Raw genomic sequence first — 16,850 nt, 5'->3', positions numbered from 1 at the left:
AAAACTCTCTCAAACAAAACATATCCAGAATTTCAGAACATGGGCAAACRACCTATTTTTTTCCTGTAATCTTACTCTTGGCAATGACTGAAACTTCAGCTCAAGAGTACCATTAAAGGCAAAAATCAGCACTGGACAATGCCCAGAACATGAGTTTACAGCCCAAATCTTKAAAGTTTGGCAAAGTACTATAAAAACTAGTCTATATTGACCTGAAGCAATGCTGCCATTTTTACCTATGAGATGAATAGGGAAATACAAGTTATATTTCAACAATGGAAACATTTCCAGTGAGATGGGCACAGGCCTGGCTCCAGGAGCAGCTCATTTACCAGGGTGAGCTCTTTGCCACTGAACACCACACTGGGGCTGTGTCAGCTGAAGAATCCCAAACATCACATTTATGGGACCCTCCACTCAMACATCAAAACAAGTCTTCTGTTGGGATTACTCTCCTGGCCTGGCTTAGGGATTATCCCTCTGTATCAGATGAAACATTATCTCCTGCAGTCTATCACGTTGCTATAGGGAAATAACAAATAGGTGCGTTTCCGTTGAAACTGGAAATKAAATATCCTGCATGTTTCTGGTTTGTTTCTAAGCAGATCCAGCTGCGTGCTGTTCCTAAAAAAAATTCCTGACTGACCTCAGCCACCTGAACAGAACGTTAACATTTATTTAAATCGCWTCTAGTATTTGAGAAGAAACTTAAYTGTGTTTAAAATGAAAACCAAAATCATGGACAACGTTTTTGGAATCTTTACCTTGAGTTGCTTAATCAAATTACATAACCAAAAATTATCTAATCAAAGCCATAAACTTTTTTTACAATTTCCATAGAGCCTGGGGTTTTTTTTATTTAATTCACTTATCATCATCATCTTTTTCTGCTTTTAGGGAACACTAGTCCCCTCATGCAAGAATTTTCCAGTTGTTCAAGATCCACAGCCGCTGGCTGTAAACCAGCTTTGGAAAAGCCACAGTCTGTGACTGGCATATCTGAGCAGGGATAGCCCGAATCGTTCCTCGAGGGCAGCAGTAAGATCCAGGCTTCCTCTGCCTTGCTCCAACCTTGCAGCTTCTATCACCATGGCAGCAGTTCTCTCAAAAGGAAAACACCACAGTCACAGCTCAGGGATAAAGTTCCTGCTTGCTTTTGGGTGTTTGGCAGGGATTTCAATCACAGATGGGCATGGAAGGGAYCTCTGGAGATCATCCAGTCCAACCCCMCTGCTGCAGCAGGGTCATCCAGMCCAGCTTGCACAGGATGGTGTCCAGGTGGGTTTTGAATAACCCCAGAGGAGGAGACTCCACAATATCTCTGGACAGCTGTTCCAGGGCTCTGCCACCCTCACAATAAAGAAGTTTTTTCTGATATTCAGATAGAACTTCCTGTGTTTCAATTTGTGCCCATTGACCCTCATCCTGTCACTGGACACCACTGAAACAAGGTCTCCTTTCTTTCTGTTCTTTGTTTCTTTCTGTAGGCAGGCAAATTTTGCTACCAAAATAAAGCCTCAGAGTCAAGGGAGCCCTTCTTGTCAGTCTCTATTTACTAAATTCTRCTAAAGCATGAACTGCACTGCAGTAACTGAACATTTGAATGCAAACTGTGARTCAGTGCCATTGTAGCAAGAGCTGAGTATCCTACAAAATACCCACAGCAAGCACCTGTGTAGAGTTTGGACAGAAAAGATGGTCCTTGCACAACATTTCCATTGTGATCCACAGAAACTCGCTGAGCAAATAGTCCAAACCAGTTAGATAAGCAGAGCACAGGATCCATCCAGGCTTTCCATGTCATTCCTGTGGGAATGGCACCCTTGGTCTCGTTCCTGGCTGCTCTGTCATCATCTCCTTTATAGCAGAATGAATTGCAGTGAGGTTATAAAAATGCACCCCTTCTGCATGCTTAAACAACTGGGAAAATTACGGTCAGTCCACACTCCCAGCACAAGGTAGYGCTTCCCACAGACTGGAAAATATCCATAAAGCCTGTGAGTTATGAGTACTTTTCTAGCTCATTGGGCAGTTCACTGCTGTCTTAYCCTTTACATCTGTGGTACAGGTTTAATGCAGAACTACGCACTCAAATGCTAAGTAGTCATAAATGCCATACTGATTTTATTGTACATGTTTTTATAATCTCATAAAGTTTATATTTTTAATATCGCAAATAATATGTGAACCTGTCATTTACACCACTGAAATACACAATGGGAGTCAGAGGCACAAATGGCCATTTTTCACTTGGAATACATGTTAATCTAAAGCTAATCTATATTAATACAAGACACTGTTTTTTGGTTGGGWTTTTTTYYCYCTAAATTCACATACAGACATAGATCTTCTTTGCTTTATAGCCAGGTCCTAAGGCTGTGGAGGCTTYCAGGGACAGAGATGCCTTTCTGTGTTGTGCTTGTTAAACATCCAGCTCAGTCAGCTCTYGCTGTAAAACTGAAGCTCTCAAATAGCACCACAGTCCGGGAGGGAAATAAATGCTGCTGAGCATATTCAACTTCACCATGGCTGAGTTCTGTACCATGACATTCATTTCATTGTGCCTTACATTTAAACCCTGCTCCCAGCCTGCTGAAATGTGGGAAGAATTATCCTGAGGGACCGTAGTAAAACGCAGTCGTGTTTATTTGTAATTGCTACAAAATGGTTTACAAAATTGTTAGTGTCCTTTATTATGCCTGCGACTGARGCACTTGCCTGTTAATTAGAGAAATTTCAGCTGTCATAGCTGGCAATTATAGCTTGTGTATCACTGTCTGTTATGAATAGTCAATGAGAGCTGATTAATATGCATGAGTGGCGGTATATAGCTGTGCCTGGGAGCCGGGAGAAGGCAGAAGGGAGGGAGTTGGGAGGGTTGAGCTGCYGGGGACGGGCAGAGCTCCGCGGTTTTCACCGCTTTTCCCATCTCCGCTGCTGGTTCCAAACGCCTCACCTGCGGTACCCAGCGCTACCTGGATGTGTGCTGGCCACAAACATCGCTCTGGCTGCTCGGGGGAATAAGGAAGAGCCTTTCTGCYGCTTTCATTTAAACATGGGATGCAGTTTGTGCACTCTGCAGAAGCCAGAAGAGCAGTACAAGTTACTGTATGAAGTTTGTCAGGTAAAGGATTAGATTTTTGTTTCTAAAAGCAAATGTTCTTTTTTAGGCTTGTGTGATCACTGTGAAGGACAGGGAAGCTGGAATACGAGGAACTGGAAAAGAAAGGGGGTTTGCCTTGTTTGAAATCTGTGTGRCAATGATTATATTTTTAGTCTGTACCTTCCCATTCACATGTGCAGAACATCAGATATTTAAATGTAGCTATATTRTACATGAAACTTTTTACAAAACTTTCATCACAAAATAAGACTGTTCATTTCTCCAGTGTAAAATTTTTTTGTCAAGGAGCATGACTTGGTCACACACTCCTTGCATAAGTTAGGAAAGATGCACCAGGAAGGTTCTGTACCTGTTTAGAAGTGCCTACAGCCACTTTCTGTGCAGTGCATTCGCTGGTGCTCAGCGTGGKCTGTAAGTGCCTGTCACTGTGAGTTTATATCCAGTTGTTGTAGGTTTTGCACCTTGGTGGGTAAAATTACCAGCGAGCAAACAGATGTTACAGCAGATTAAAACTACTGCCCTACAGATCTTTAGATACCAAATTACTCATATGAAGCTTCTGGGAAGTTTCCTGTGACTGTATTAACATATCAACCTCTATTACAAAGATTTTATTCCAGGTTTCTTCTTTTCCTTCTGCTTTTCTCAGAAATTCCTTACTCTGTCACATCTACAGTATAATTTGGGCTTTGGAAGCAGGATGGAACTCTGAAAGGGATGGCCAGGTGTTTCAGGATATATTCCTGCAGATCTCTTTGGAAACACTCACAGGCACATATACTCAGCTCTAACACTGAAAAGGTGCAGTGGGTTGTCTGTACAAAGACTCTGGATGGACAGACMCTACCCAGATCCTTCAGGCTGTACTTTTCCCCCCTTGCCATTCCTGAGGAGGTTTAGGAYAAGTGACAATTGCCGGGTGACATTCCCAGCGCTGCTCCGTGCTGCCGGCAGAGGGAATTGCTCAGCAATCCCGTGTCCTGCAGCCTTCCCACCTGCAGCTGAGCCCCGATCCTGATGTCACTGRCAACAAAGTGAATAAAAGATGTGGTCTGTGTGTTATGCTAGTAGGGAAGTGATTAAATTTTAACCAYGTAGTTGTGATCTAATTCTCGCTCGCTCACCCAAAGGACACTGACGCTTGGCGGAATGAAAAAAAACAAAAACCTGTGGGWGCAAATAGAAAGACATGTTGACTGTCATTTCTATTTATACCAGCACACTTCCACTTGCTAAGCTGCTGGGCATGTGATGGGGGGAGGAATTTTAGAAGGAGGCAGTCAGATTTTTCGGACTGTGTTCTGAACTGAGAACCAGGTGCTGGTGCTGCCTGCAGCAGCTCATTTGGGGCCAGGAATGGTTTGTGTGGATGCTCTGCTGAGATCCAGCAATGACTGTGGCAACTTCCTTATCCTGCCAAGTTCTTGTGCAGGCTGGGTTTGGGGACTGTCAGTGAGTTCAGGAGTGCAACAACCATGAGAGACTGAGACAGCACCACATCATGAATGTTGTGGTTGTTCAGGAAGCTTGCTCAATCTTTGTTGTGAAGAGAAGGTGGCAGAGAACCTTTGCAACTTACTGACATCTCCCAACAGATGCAGAACAGCATTCTTTAAATACATGTCCTTAAATCAGTCCCAGGAACAGTTCCTGCTGACATCTGAGATGACTGAACTATCCAGTGCTGGCTGCAGGTGCAGATCCCTGGCAGGAGTTTGGATTTAGAAATCATCCTGCAACGTGCTGCAGCCTGGAATCAGCAACGTGTGAGCACCCAGTGCTCCTGGTTAAGTATGGAAATCTTTTGGGAAACAAAAGTGGGAAGATACATAAAAACTGCTGGAATACCCTTAGTTTCCCCAGAAGTGAAAGGTGCATGTAATCCTGTAAAATCGGGATTTCTAACCTAGTAAAAACTGAATTATTTAAGACTATAATCCCTGATTATTCTGGAATATAAATAACTGTGCAAAATTATTTTAACAGGGGACTGCTTTGATTTCTCTCTTTCGCAATATAGSAAGGAGGGAAGTCTACAGCTTAGGGAGCACATCCAGATAATTATATGTCACTACAACTATAAAAATACGTCCTCATGTAACCTATGCACAAGAGCAATCACTTAAATTTTAACAGTGAGGGAGATGAAGGATCACTGTCATTTAAAATTACAGAATATAGAAGATAAAAGTTTCAAAATCTTCCAGCAGTAGGAAATGTCTCTTACAGTGGTTTTATTTTGTGTCATCCATGTAACCCTAATATCATGTGATAAGAAGACATTGCTGCTTAAGAAATCTGAATTAGACAAAATTTGCATAACTTGGTTTTAGGGAATATTAAGCATCATTACAAATAAATCCMCTTAGCCTCATTTTTTAAAAGTTCATGACTCCAAGATGTAGGAACTCAGAAAACACTTGAAGGAATTTATAATAGCACATAACTGAACTTTCTCTGTTAGGCCAAGAGCTTTAGTGTGGCTGGGAAATTAATGCTTCAATAAATTACAGTTCCAGAAGGTCCGGTASGGCCGGCTCCGTAAGTCCTCGTAACAGTGAGCACAAAGAGGATCAAATATACCAGRGCTCAGGCTTTATCCCTTCCTCATCCATAGATAATTCAAAGAGATCTTCTTCATTAAGGGCTTTGGCACATTGCCTACAATTTCTTTTTGGGCCGCTGTGAGCTTAATGATGCAGAACAATGGTCTTCCCTCTTGTTGAGCACTTACCTTATTGTACCTTTAATCACATAATAAAAACCAAATTAAGACACCTCGTCATTAGAGTCTGTGGTAGCTGTGCATAGCAATGCTTTGTGGTGCAAATACAAAGGGGAYTGTGGCAGCTTGGAGTGTTTTGTCACCAGAGCAGTGTCACCACTGATGAGTGTGACAGCAATGGGGTGCATATCCCATCTTAAATACGTCCCAAGRTTTACTTCCCAATTGAATACAGCATTATATGTTGTAATTATATGCTATTAGATTTTTGGATGTCTGGTTAAATGGAAATCTTCAAAAGACATCAAAAGTTGTGAAAATGGAGGGAGAAGGGGGAAGAAAGAAAACAAGAAAATTGGGAGGGTGTTTTACACCAGGTTTCCAATGTGCTTTTCTCAATATCATCAACTCCTGTATAAACAATAACAGAAATAAGGGCTTTATCATTTGTATGAAAATTCCTGGGTAACCAAAAAATAAACTCCATTGAAGGAAACTTAYAGAAGGCTGAACCATCTGAGAGAGAGCTTTTGAGTTTGCAAAAAGGAGTTTAAGCCTGCAATTTAAGAAACTTTCTCAGTACCTGTTTCTCTCCAAGCACACATTGCACTCAGTTTGGGAGGTGAACACACAGTGAAAGTATTTCCTGGATGGACACAGTGCTTTATAGGATCCTCACAGCATCACAGAATGATTTGGGTTGGAAGGGACCTTAAAGATCCTGTAGTTCCAACCCCACATCCATGGGCAGCAAAACCTTCCACTGGAAGAATTTCCAAGGATAGCAGCATYGAATTTTAAATGACAGATTACCCTGGACTACACAGGCAATGCTCAGAACTGTTCCCTGGGATTTAAGATGACAGAATTCACCCAGTGCTCAGAGTGGGAAGATACCATAAAAACAGCCCATCAAAACTGGTGCTTCCAGCTGAGAAACCCTGAAATAAGTGAGTGCAGAGCCCAGCCCCTTCCTCCAGGCTGTCCCTCAAGGATAAGGACAGGCTGGCAGGAAAGAAGCTCACGTTGCCACTGCCCTTGGTTCAGCTGAGCCGAGGTCAGAAGATCCTGCTCTGTGATTGTAGAGCTGGCACTTCTCACAAATACTAAAGTTCATATATAAATAAACAGCTGTTGCCATGACCTTYTGGCGTGTCGGAAACTTGAAAGCCTCACTCACATGCTCCTGGCCTGGCATGTCCCCGAGACACGGAAAAATGGCTGYGTTGGTAAAAAACAATAGTGGGCAAGCTGGATTTGTGTTTTAAACCAGACTGAGATGCTCTGTGGTCAAGGTTATGTAAGCACCATGTTCAGATACAAATTCTGTGCTAATGAGAGGTCAGCACTGATGAGGAACAAGCCAACACTGTGTTCCTTTGGCTACTTCAGTGGCATCACTTGCAGGGGACTGTTCTCCAGCAGAACTCCCACACAAACCCGCTGCACTGAGCTAATCACCAGGGCAGTTCCCCCTTTGCCATCAGAATTCCATTCACACATTCAGACTTGAGAAAATGAGACTAAAGTAATCCATCAGTAAGAAAGCCTAATTCAAGGAAACAGTCTAACTAGACTTAAATCTACTGAGCAATGATGTTATCCTAAAGCAGGGCCAAAGTGAAGCTTGCCAAAATAAACATTCAGCTCAAAAAAAAAAAGAAATAAAAAAAAATTAATCAAAACTGTAAGATTTGGAAAACAGAAATAATTGCCTCTGTGCATATGCTTTTCACACCCTCAAATTTAATTGGGCAGCCAGAGAATTAGTTGCTCTACATTTCAGTAGTTTTCCATGTTAAGACCAAAGTGGTGGTGCCAATTATAGGGAACTGCTCTCCTTGAAATACAGGGTATGGCTTCGAGTGCTCTGTATGTACAGCCCGTGCTGCAGCTGAAATTAAGACTTGTGAAGCTGAAGTTCGATTCTGTCACTTCACTACCATTAAACTTGACCTCAATAATAGTTGTGAACCTATCACACTTACTTCAAAGGAGGCATGTATTTGCTTAAACAAGATGTTAATTCCAGGGGCTTTGTTCTAGACAGGGTTTTCTACTGCAGAATTAGTTCAGCTGTAGAAAAACTCTGCTTGACAGACTGGAGACTCATAATCTTCAGAAAACTGCCCTTTAATGATCGTGGCGCCTGTCTGTGGCTCACAAGCCCCCTTTCCTAATTAGACATTTACCAGAAACTGGCAATTGAAATTTTCCTCTTCACTTGATGATGAATAATGCAATGCCTCTGTTAGGATTTCTTTGGAAGATATTCTTTTTTGTAAAGTTAGAGGAATATTTTGGCTGTTAAAGGAACATCAACATGATGTCATATGAAAAAAAGCAAATGCCTAATGGTCACCTGTGATATAAATGGATAAATTGACCTACTCTGCACATGAAATATCTTAATGCTCCATAATCTTCCTAAAATCTACAGTGCCTTTCATCTTTACAGTGGGCAGATAAATGCTTAGCCACAGCATGGATTTATTAGGATTTCTTTAAAATGATGAATGATTGAAGGGAGGAGTTTTGTGATGCTTTACACTTATACATCTGTTTAATGCTGTGAAGCAGGTGGTAAGAAGTCACAAGGGAGAAGGCACCAGGGACAATCACTCTGTGCTTTACTGTCACATGTCAGACATGGGCTGGGAAAAAAGGAAACATATGGAGTAATGAAAAAGTGCTGATTWAATAAATGTGTTTTGTTGTGTTCATTAATAACAGAACAAAAGGTCGGGCTTCATTTTCACTGGGACAACTCTACAATTTCACGAACACTGGCACTGCTCCTTGCAGAGATTTGGTGGATAAATGGGAGCAGATCCAAGTGGCCCCTCCAGAACCTGATAGCAAGTCAGGGATTTGACAGGAGAGGGGCAGAATAAATAATATCGAATATAAATAAACATTAAATATTATGATATGATACTACTTTAAGCAGTGACAATTGAAGAAAAACTTCCTATTAACAAGAAATATTTTTAGGCAAAAAGCAAGATGCCACCATCTAAAATACAAATTATCAGAATCATGGCAGTATTTTCTTTCTCATGTCCACTGGCATAGGAATTGGGCACCAATATACCAAAATTATCCCAAATAAATACAAAATCTACAAGTAAAAGTGCAACAAGAGAGGTTTTTGCAACTTCAAACTAATATCCTGTACATTYCTGTGAAGTGAAAACTGAGCTTCCTTAGAGAAAGCAGTCATTCATATGTTGGAAGAGAATTTTTTAATTTGGCAGAGGTGCTTCAGAGTGCAGCAGCCCTTGTATCTGACTTGATGTATCTGTGTAACTGCCATCAGTTGTATCAAAAAACAAAGGGAAATGCAGATGTTTTTATCAATATCATCCTATGAGAACTCATGGGCATGGCAGCATGGACTGGAAGGGTGGAGGGAGGTGCTGATGGGACTCCTGCCTACCCAAGGTTTGTTTTCTTCAGCCACTTCAGCTCTGCTTGTGGGAGGTCCAAGGTGACAAAGTTCCTGAAGCAGCAGGGCCTGTCYCTGACAAACCCACTGGGATCTGTCACTGGGTTCCCACAGAGCAGCACTTGGTGTTCTTTCTGTCTTTTCTTGGAACCAGTTATTTTCAGARCTGTCCACAACTGCTCTTAACCTGTCCTGCATCACTGAGGCATTTGTGGAAAAAGGGAGGGAGTAGGAAGATGGGCTTAAAAACTACAAACAGTGAACAACAGTGTAAAAACAGGAATGCTGGGAATTAGAAAGGATTCTTACACGTCATCTTGGAGATGGGATGTGAGGTTTCAGTTGTGCTGTGCTCCCGTGTGACCTCAGGCAGATCACTCCCTTGTTCTGTGTTTCATCCTCACATCTGTAYGAGATTCCTTTTGTCTGTGCTTGGAGCAGGTCTCCAGGGGCAGCATTGTGAGTTTGCATAGTGTGATGCGCTGCTAAAATGATATCAGGGTGATTTGCAGCCCTGGCCTGTCCACCACAAACTTCTGCTACTCTGATTTTCATTGAGGTTTGGTATTAAATACTGCTTCACCAAACTGGAGGTGCCAGAAGGCCATAACAGGGGAAAGCTCCCTCCAATCTTAGTCTTGAACCATTCCCTTTTTCTGTGGGAGAAAGGTGCAGCTCTGCAGGGRCTTTAGGTCTGATTCAGTACAAGAATTGGTTTCTTATGCTACTCAAATTCAGCTAGAATCCACATAACATTGCACCCTTAACTAAACAGATTAATCTTCTTCATGTTATTCACTCCTGTTGTGTGTTATTTTAAACACAAATATAGACTATACAGCTATTTTTAAAGTTGTCATTCATAAAAATCTGAAATTTACTGCACTAGAGGAACACACAGACAGAGGTTCTGCCTCTTGGGAAAAGCACATGTGAGAAGGGCAAGGGCATTTCCCAAGGAGCTCCTCTGGAGGTGCATTGCTGGAGGTGGACAAAGCAGAGGATGTGAGAAAACGGGTAATTACACTTGCTGAATCCCAGTCATTAGTAATTCATGATTATTTATGGCTCATTTGTACCTCACTCAGAGATCCCATTGATTGGCCCCCTCTGGGTCACACTGCAGAAATGGCAGAAAGGGGCATTGAAAAGGAAGCCCTGTAAACTTCTGGCTGTGTTTTAGATGGACCTGGGTTATTAAGGCATGAACAAAAAGATCACTCTAAAAAAAAAAAAAAAAAAAAAAAAAAAAAAAAAAAAAAAAAAAAAAAAAAGAAAAACATTTCTGCCCTGATAGAAAAGTCATTTAACATGATTAATGCATGTTTAAGAAAAAAAAGGGCTCCGAGTAATCTTTGCTTATAGTGAAAGACTCAGAAGCCCCAGCATTGCCCTAAATGTGTTTTCATTGAGGCAAAYGATAAAATTCCCTGTGGTTTTATTTTGAGTTGTGATCCAGAGGAGCAGAGCCTGAGAACCCAACCAAGAGCATCTTAGTATGCTACAGACAGCCCTGGCACTGCCTCATTAATACGTAAAGGTGCTAATTACTAGCAAAATAAAAATTCCTTTATTTCCAGGGTCTTTCTCCCAAGATTTTCCATTTGCAAGTTAACGGTTTGGAGAACAAATGTATTCTGTGCTCTTAAAGAAAAAGAATTTTTCCTTGGTCTGAACTGTTTTGTCATGGATGGCTCACAAGGCAGAAGGGAAATGCACACACATGGAAACAGTCTATTACTAAACAATATAATTCTGGGTTTTTAAGAAAGAGGGAGAGTGTACATATGAGGGAAATAAAAGAGGGATTAGATGGAGCTGCAAGAAGAATTAACCTATATTTTGAACCTTTTTTTCTCCAGTTCCTGAGGAAAAGGGGGGTTATAAAGTGGGCTTTTTGCTGCTCTTGCTTCTATAAAAAATCTTTAAAGTTGTGCTGCTTTTTCTTAGTATGCAGACTCCTTAAGAACTGCTAAAGAAGTGAATCAGACCATAAAGAGCATTTTAAATGGAGCACAGACGTCTGTAGTCTAACAGAACTAGCATTTTTATAGTGCATTTCCCAAGGATTTGCATGAATTTCTACAAAGAAAAGCTGCTTACTCATTCTCAGGCAAAAAAAGTTTTTTTTCCCGCGTGACATTTGTGAGGCACAGAAGAGCCAACAAGCTGTACAATGCATACAAATGTTTATCATTCATAGCATTAAACCCACAAAAATCAGTCTAAATTGATGGGAAAAAAATAATTCCCTTCTGAAACCCTTCTGTTTTCTGCTGTGTACTACTAACATCCAGAAAACAATGTTATAGATACGCTAGAGTAGCAAAAATGAAGTACAAAATAATTATAACTGTTTTGCACAAGGATTTGCTGGATTTCTCAGCCTTTCAGTAACTGCTTCCACCAGTGCCCAAAGTAATTTCATCTGGACTACTGCAGATGATGTTTGCTCATGTCTGAGTGCAGAACCCCTCACCTCCATTCCCTGAGCATCTTCCCCCTGTTCTTTTCTGCCATCCCTGTCCCAATGTCCCAATGTCCCTCTTGGGGCTCCCAGGGGTTCCAGTTTGTGCTCCCACTGTGACTGCAAGTGGGAAACTGGGAACAGGAACATCCTTCTCATGCAAAGAACTCAAATGTGTAAATGCTGCTGTCACAAAAAAAAAAAAAGGAGAAACAACCACTACTGGGGTTTCCACCAGCACTGTGTCAGAAGGAGGAGAAAATAAGAATTGGTGGCAACCAGGAGGAAATTTTGTCCACTTGTAAACAAGTGACATATTTTGATATATCTGAAAGCCTCTAATTTATGTGTGCCATTAAAAAGTGGCAATTAATTCATCCTCTCTACCCACCCAGAGAAATAAAGCATGTAAATCACCTTGCTCAATAATTAAACAGCAGCTATGAATGAAATGACATTTATGTAATAGCACAACCCTGTGCTATCCTGCTGTATACCTCAAACAAAAATAAGAATGTGTTTTCTAGTAACTGAGAACARTTCTGCCATCCCAGCCTTGGCTTGAACAGGAGGTCCAGCCTTGTCCTCACAGTGTGAAGGCTGGAAGGCTCCATCCTCTGGAGCCTGTGCCAATTCTGACCTCAGGAAATTGGCATCCAAACAGTGGCATTTGGCTCAGGAATCACTGGAGGATCCCAAACCTCTCCGTAGAATAACAGTTAAAATAAAAGCATGTATGTAAAGCATAAAAACGTGAGAAAATCTGTCCTTGCAAAAGGTATTTCACTGTGTCATATCCAGAATTAACAGGGGAAGATTTCAACAGAAGGGATGTGAAATGCCTTGCACACTCCATCAGAGAGCTGCCGTTGTATATCCAATACTTTACACACTTGCAGCACTGGAAAATTACATGGAAAGCCATGTTCTGGTGAGGTAGAACAAATTCTTCACAAGCCTAAAGAGAAATGAGATTTTTTCCTGGTGTTTTTTTCCCTTTTCTCCTTATTGAGAACATGACTGATCACAAGTCATCACTGATTTRTTCTTTCTACTCGATATGTAGCTACCAATTGAGAGAGATTTGAAAAAAGAGGTACTTGGGTCTTACAAACATTACACCCCCAGGATCCTACTGCCTGTTTTTACTTTTTTATTGCCAAGGTCGCACTCAGACTTTTCCAGCCTTTTTCATGKCTCTGAAGAGTCTGATCTCAAACTATACTCACACTGTATTTGTTGCATTCGCACCTCCTAAGCTGTCATGGGATGTTCCTCAACAATTCCACCTCATGTTTAATATTCCTCAGTGAAGTTCTGCTGTTTCCGTTTGTGGCCAGATACAGCATATTGGGGTTTGTTTTTTTTTTCCTTTCCTTCTTTTCATTAATTCCTGTTTATTTTTCTGACCATTTACTTCTTTCAGATGATAGGAAWTAATGAGAGCTCCATGATCAAAATGAGAGTTTAAGACATCCTTTCCATCTATTTTGTTGCTGGAATCACCCGTTTGGATTTGTGCCATGGCCTCCCCCATTCTGCCTCCCTGCATCATCTCTCTTTTTCTCAATTACAAATATACATCACTTYTACCTTAACTGACCGTGGCAGCATTTTCCTTCCCCTTGACTCAGTTTGGCCATGGAATGCTCATGGCACACTCAGCCTCATAACTTCTTGCTTTGCTGTTGATGTCCTCTCTCAGAGCCTGAACTGAGGCATTACAAAAGCAAAGCACCCCTTGACTCCAGTGAGCATCAAATCAAGCTCAGGTGATTATTTTATTTTCATTCCGAGTATTAAAACTTCCAGGACACACAGACCTTTGAGACAGATCATGCTGTCTTTATCTGTATATTTCTTGCTGCCTCTATAGATTTCTTRGTCCTCTCTCCAGCCTATTTTAGGGTAGAAGAATATAACATACGGTCCAAAGTAGAAAATAAAATACTGTAGATGTTATTCTATTTCATAATTATTCATGCATAGTTTCTGTTAAAAAAAAAAATCAAGCATTCCTTCCTTATTTACTGTCTGTTCTTAATTCAGTTCTTATTTATGTCCCTGCCTCATGCAGTGGCTAAACCCGCTATCTGGCTGCACCACAAATTTAATCCAAATCCATTCAGCCCAGTTAAACTCTAGTCACTGCACTTTATCTGCAGCTTTCTCTATATTCAGTATATTTCCAATGCCAAGAGGGTCCAAAAGCTAAGCATTTCACCCTTTCAGACAAGTTAATTTATCCATCTTTTGTGCCGTGAAAGATCCCATTGTCTCTGTCAAAAGAAATTTTGCATATTTGTCGTTTTTGGCAGTCTCTGAAGCATTCATGTGCATGCATTTATTTTTTTTTTCTGTGTTATTTCAGATGTAACTGTTTATAAGGAAAAAAACTGCTGAGCACAATTCAGCAGCATTAGGAATAAAGTCTATGAACATAAAGCCAGGTTTGGGGTTTTTTTTTAAAACATAGAAAGCTGTACAGATGTATTTAATGGCTTTTAAGTACTGGGAATAAGTATTTGTCAGTTGTGACAAATTTTCCAGATAAAAACTAACCTTGTTAGTATCACCTATTTACTAGACTCAGGATTAGCCACAAGTAATAACTCTGCAGAGACACCAAAAATCAGGCCATTGAGATCATCCCTGTATATTTCTCTTCTGTATCATTTTGTGCTACYAAAAATAAAATACCAATACCTGCTACTTTTTCTAGACCAAAAAGCAATTTATCTCTGTTATGCATAAGCAGACTTGAGAATTAATGCTTTTTATTATCCAAATATTTAGCGCTTCCATCCTCATTTCCCCTTCATGGAAAATGATACTATTGGTGTGCTGAGATGGGAAATACTGAAAAAAAAGAAAAGTAATTACAAACTATTCACTGCTCAGTGTTCACCACACATAATGGCAGTTACTGGAGCTTTTTTTAGGAACCAGACCCAGACGATGTAATTCCCTCCTGCAAATTACTTTAAAGTGTATTTTTGCATKGCTACATATTCTATCATCATTTGTTGGTGCAGTTCTGGCCATGTCTCATAGATCAGCATCCACCACAGTGGCCAAGGCTGCTGATCAGCACAGGAACCCRCAGAGCCAAAAGGATTCCACTCAGYTGGGGTTTAGGAATCAGTCTCAGAYTGACCCCAAAACCATYCATCATATGAACAACTACTGTCCAGAGAATTGTTTGCCTAATATGATGTGGATGCTGCCATAGTTCGTAGAAATATTAACTTTTTAAGACAAAATCCCCAACCATGTCTTTAGTAAACCTATAATAACAGCAATACAGTGACTTACGCTTTCATTTCCCTATAATCATTCCCATCTTATCAAATCCATGATTTAAAATTGTACACACAACAAATATAGTTCTGCTTGTAGAGTTACCAATTTACTAGCTGAAAGCTGAACGCCAGAAAGTCACAAAGCTTTTCTATACAAGGTCCCTCTGCAGCAGGAGAGATTTTTAGATCAAAATTTACCTGGCTCATCACCCCAGTTCTAAAATCTGGTCCCATGTTCTTCCTCCAGGCTGTGCAGCACTTTTATTTCCATGGCATTATCAGCTTGCAGACAACATAGTCAGGAAACTACTTGGAAATAATTCCTGTAGGAACAATTTATGACACAGTCCAGCTCCCTGCATGACATCAACCTGTCCTTGAAGTTATGATTATTTATGTAACAATTACATAGGAGAGCACAAACAGAATGCCAGTCCACGGATTTGCAGACATAAAAGTGTCCTAAGGAACCTAAACTAAAAATGCAGGCCTGTACTAAACTGTCTGTAATGCAGGTTCATTACAGTATTTGGGAATAAACTGGAAATCTTTTAGCAGGATTTTAGCAAGTTTTACTATAAATATGGAGAAAGGATCTCACATGAATAGTTTCCAGCTCAAGAGTTATTCTGAAAAACTCTACACATTGCAATTTAGGTTCTTTTATTTTGATTGTTTGTTGGGTTTAGCTGTACCCAAAAAAAAACAGGATGCACACAGTAAAATGTSCAACGTTTAATTTGCAGCAAATAATAAAACTCAAACCATAATCAGCATTTCCTTTTTCCAGAGAAAACATTARGCCGAACTTAATTTTACAGCTGTACAAACTGTTTTAAAGTAATCTGCTCAATTGGGCGAGTTAATGGTATTTAATTTGACCAGGCCAAACTTGACACGCTGTGCATTACTGGGGAGCAATCGTGTGCAGTGCAAGTGTTKGTGTAATGTAAATGTCATGCTAACACCTTCATCAAAATCCTGGTGTCATCACCTCTCTAAGATAAACCCAAGATGACAGCAGAAAAAGTGTTATGTGCACAAGGTAATTCAGCAGGAATTCAGCCTTTTCAATCTATTCTGCACTGGAGTTAACCCTCTTTTATGACCCAGCTTTTTGCCCTGGGCTGTATGTTAAGTATGGCCTAAATTCAGTTACTGTGCTGAGTAGTGTTCTCATTCAGGTGCTTCACTTGCTTTAATGTGAGTAAACATGGCATTACTGTGCTATTTGTAAATTCTCTTCTCAGCCCCCCAATTCCATGGCCTGGCTTGTCTCAGGTTATTTCCATCCACTTCTCTAAAATTGAGTTTTTTATTGCCGTGACTGAGTACCACCATCATGTTTCATCTGAAAAATTGTTTATCAGACACAAACACATAGTTTGGTAGCTTCATTTCTGTTCAGCAAAGAGGTAAAGAAGAAGAAGAATCTAAAAAGCGAACGAAAACCAGAAAAATTTCAGGAGAATCAATAACTTGTTGTGTTTGAACAAGGGCTGAGGGATTTCTAATCTGCAAGAAACAAATGGGATGATGGTTTTTACTTCACCTCAAAGAGCGATCCCAGTACAACCCATCAAAATAAAAAGCAGAGCAGAGGATTTGTAAATTTACTGTAGAGAAAGGGGGAAACGGAGCTGCACAAGATGGTGTCACGATCTGCTTAACTCAAGCAGAAGTCGTGATAGTTCGTTATCTGAATCTCAGAGTGCCAAAGAAATGGGGAACAAGTATATATTCAAAATCATGAACAATTTTATTGGATTTTCGCGATAGAAGAG

At 40.6% G+C, this 16,850-nt stretch overlaps 1 protein-coding gene across 2 annotated transcripts in view; it reads left to right on the top strand.

Annotated features, from left to right (window-relative positions):
* Positions 1–16,850, top strand: part of PDZRN3 (PDZ domain containing ring finger 3) — a 127,584-nt gene that overhangs the window by 94,828 nt on the left and 15,906 nt on the right. The window contains exon 1 of one of the 2 annotated variants that reach the window (XM_057366410.1): positions 2,871–3,124. The exons of the other annotated variant lie outside the window; for it this stretch is intronic. Within the exon in view, the coding sequence (XP_057222393.1) occupies positions 3,056–3,124 (69 nt within the window). The 5' untranslated portion in view covers positions 2,871–3,055. Of the gene's footprint in view, positions 1–2,870; positions 3,125–16,850 lie in introns of those variants that run through there. 2 annotated transcript variants of the gene reach the window in all.

The sequence above is a fragment of the Malurus melanocephalus genome, unplaced genomic scaffold, assembly GCF_030028575.1.
Source record: "Malurus melanocephalus ecotype Western Australia unplaced genomic scaffold, MMel_1.1 scaffold_64, whole genome shotgun sequence".
Taxonomy (NCBI): Eukaryota; Metazoa; Chordata; class Aves; order Passeriformes; family Maluridae; genus Malurus; species Malurus melanocephalus.
The sequence above is the reverse complement of the archived record's forward strand: the minus strand, read 5'-3'. Positions and strand labels throughout refer to the sequence as shown.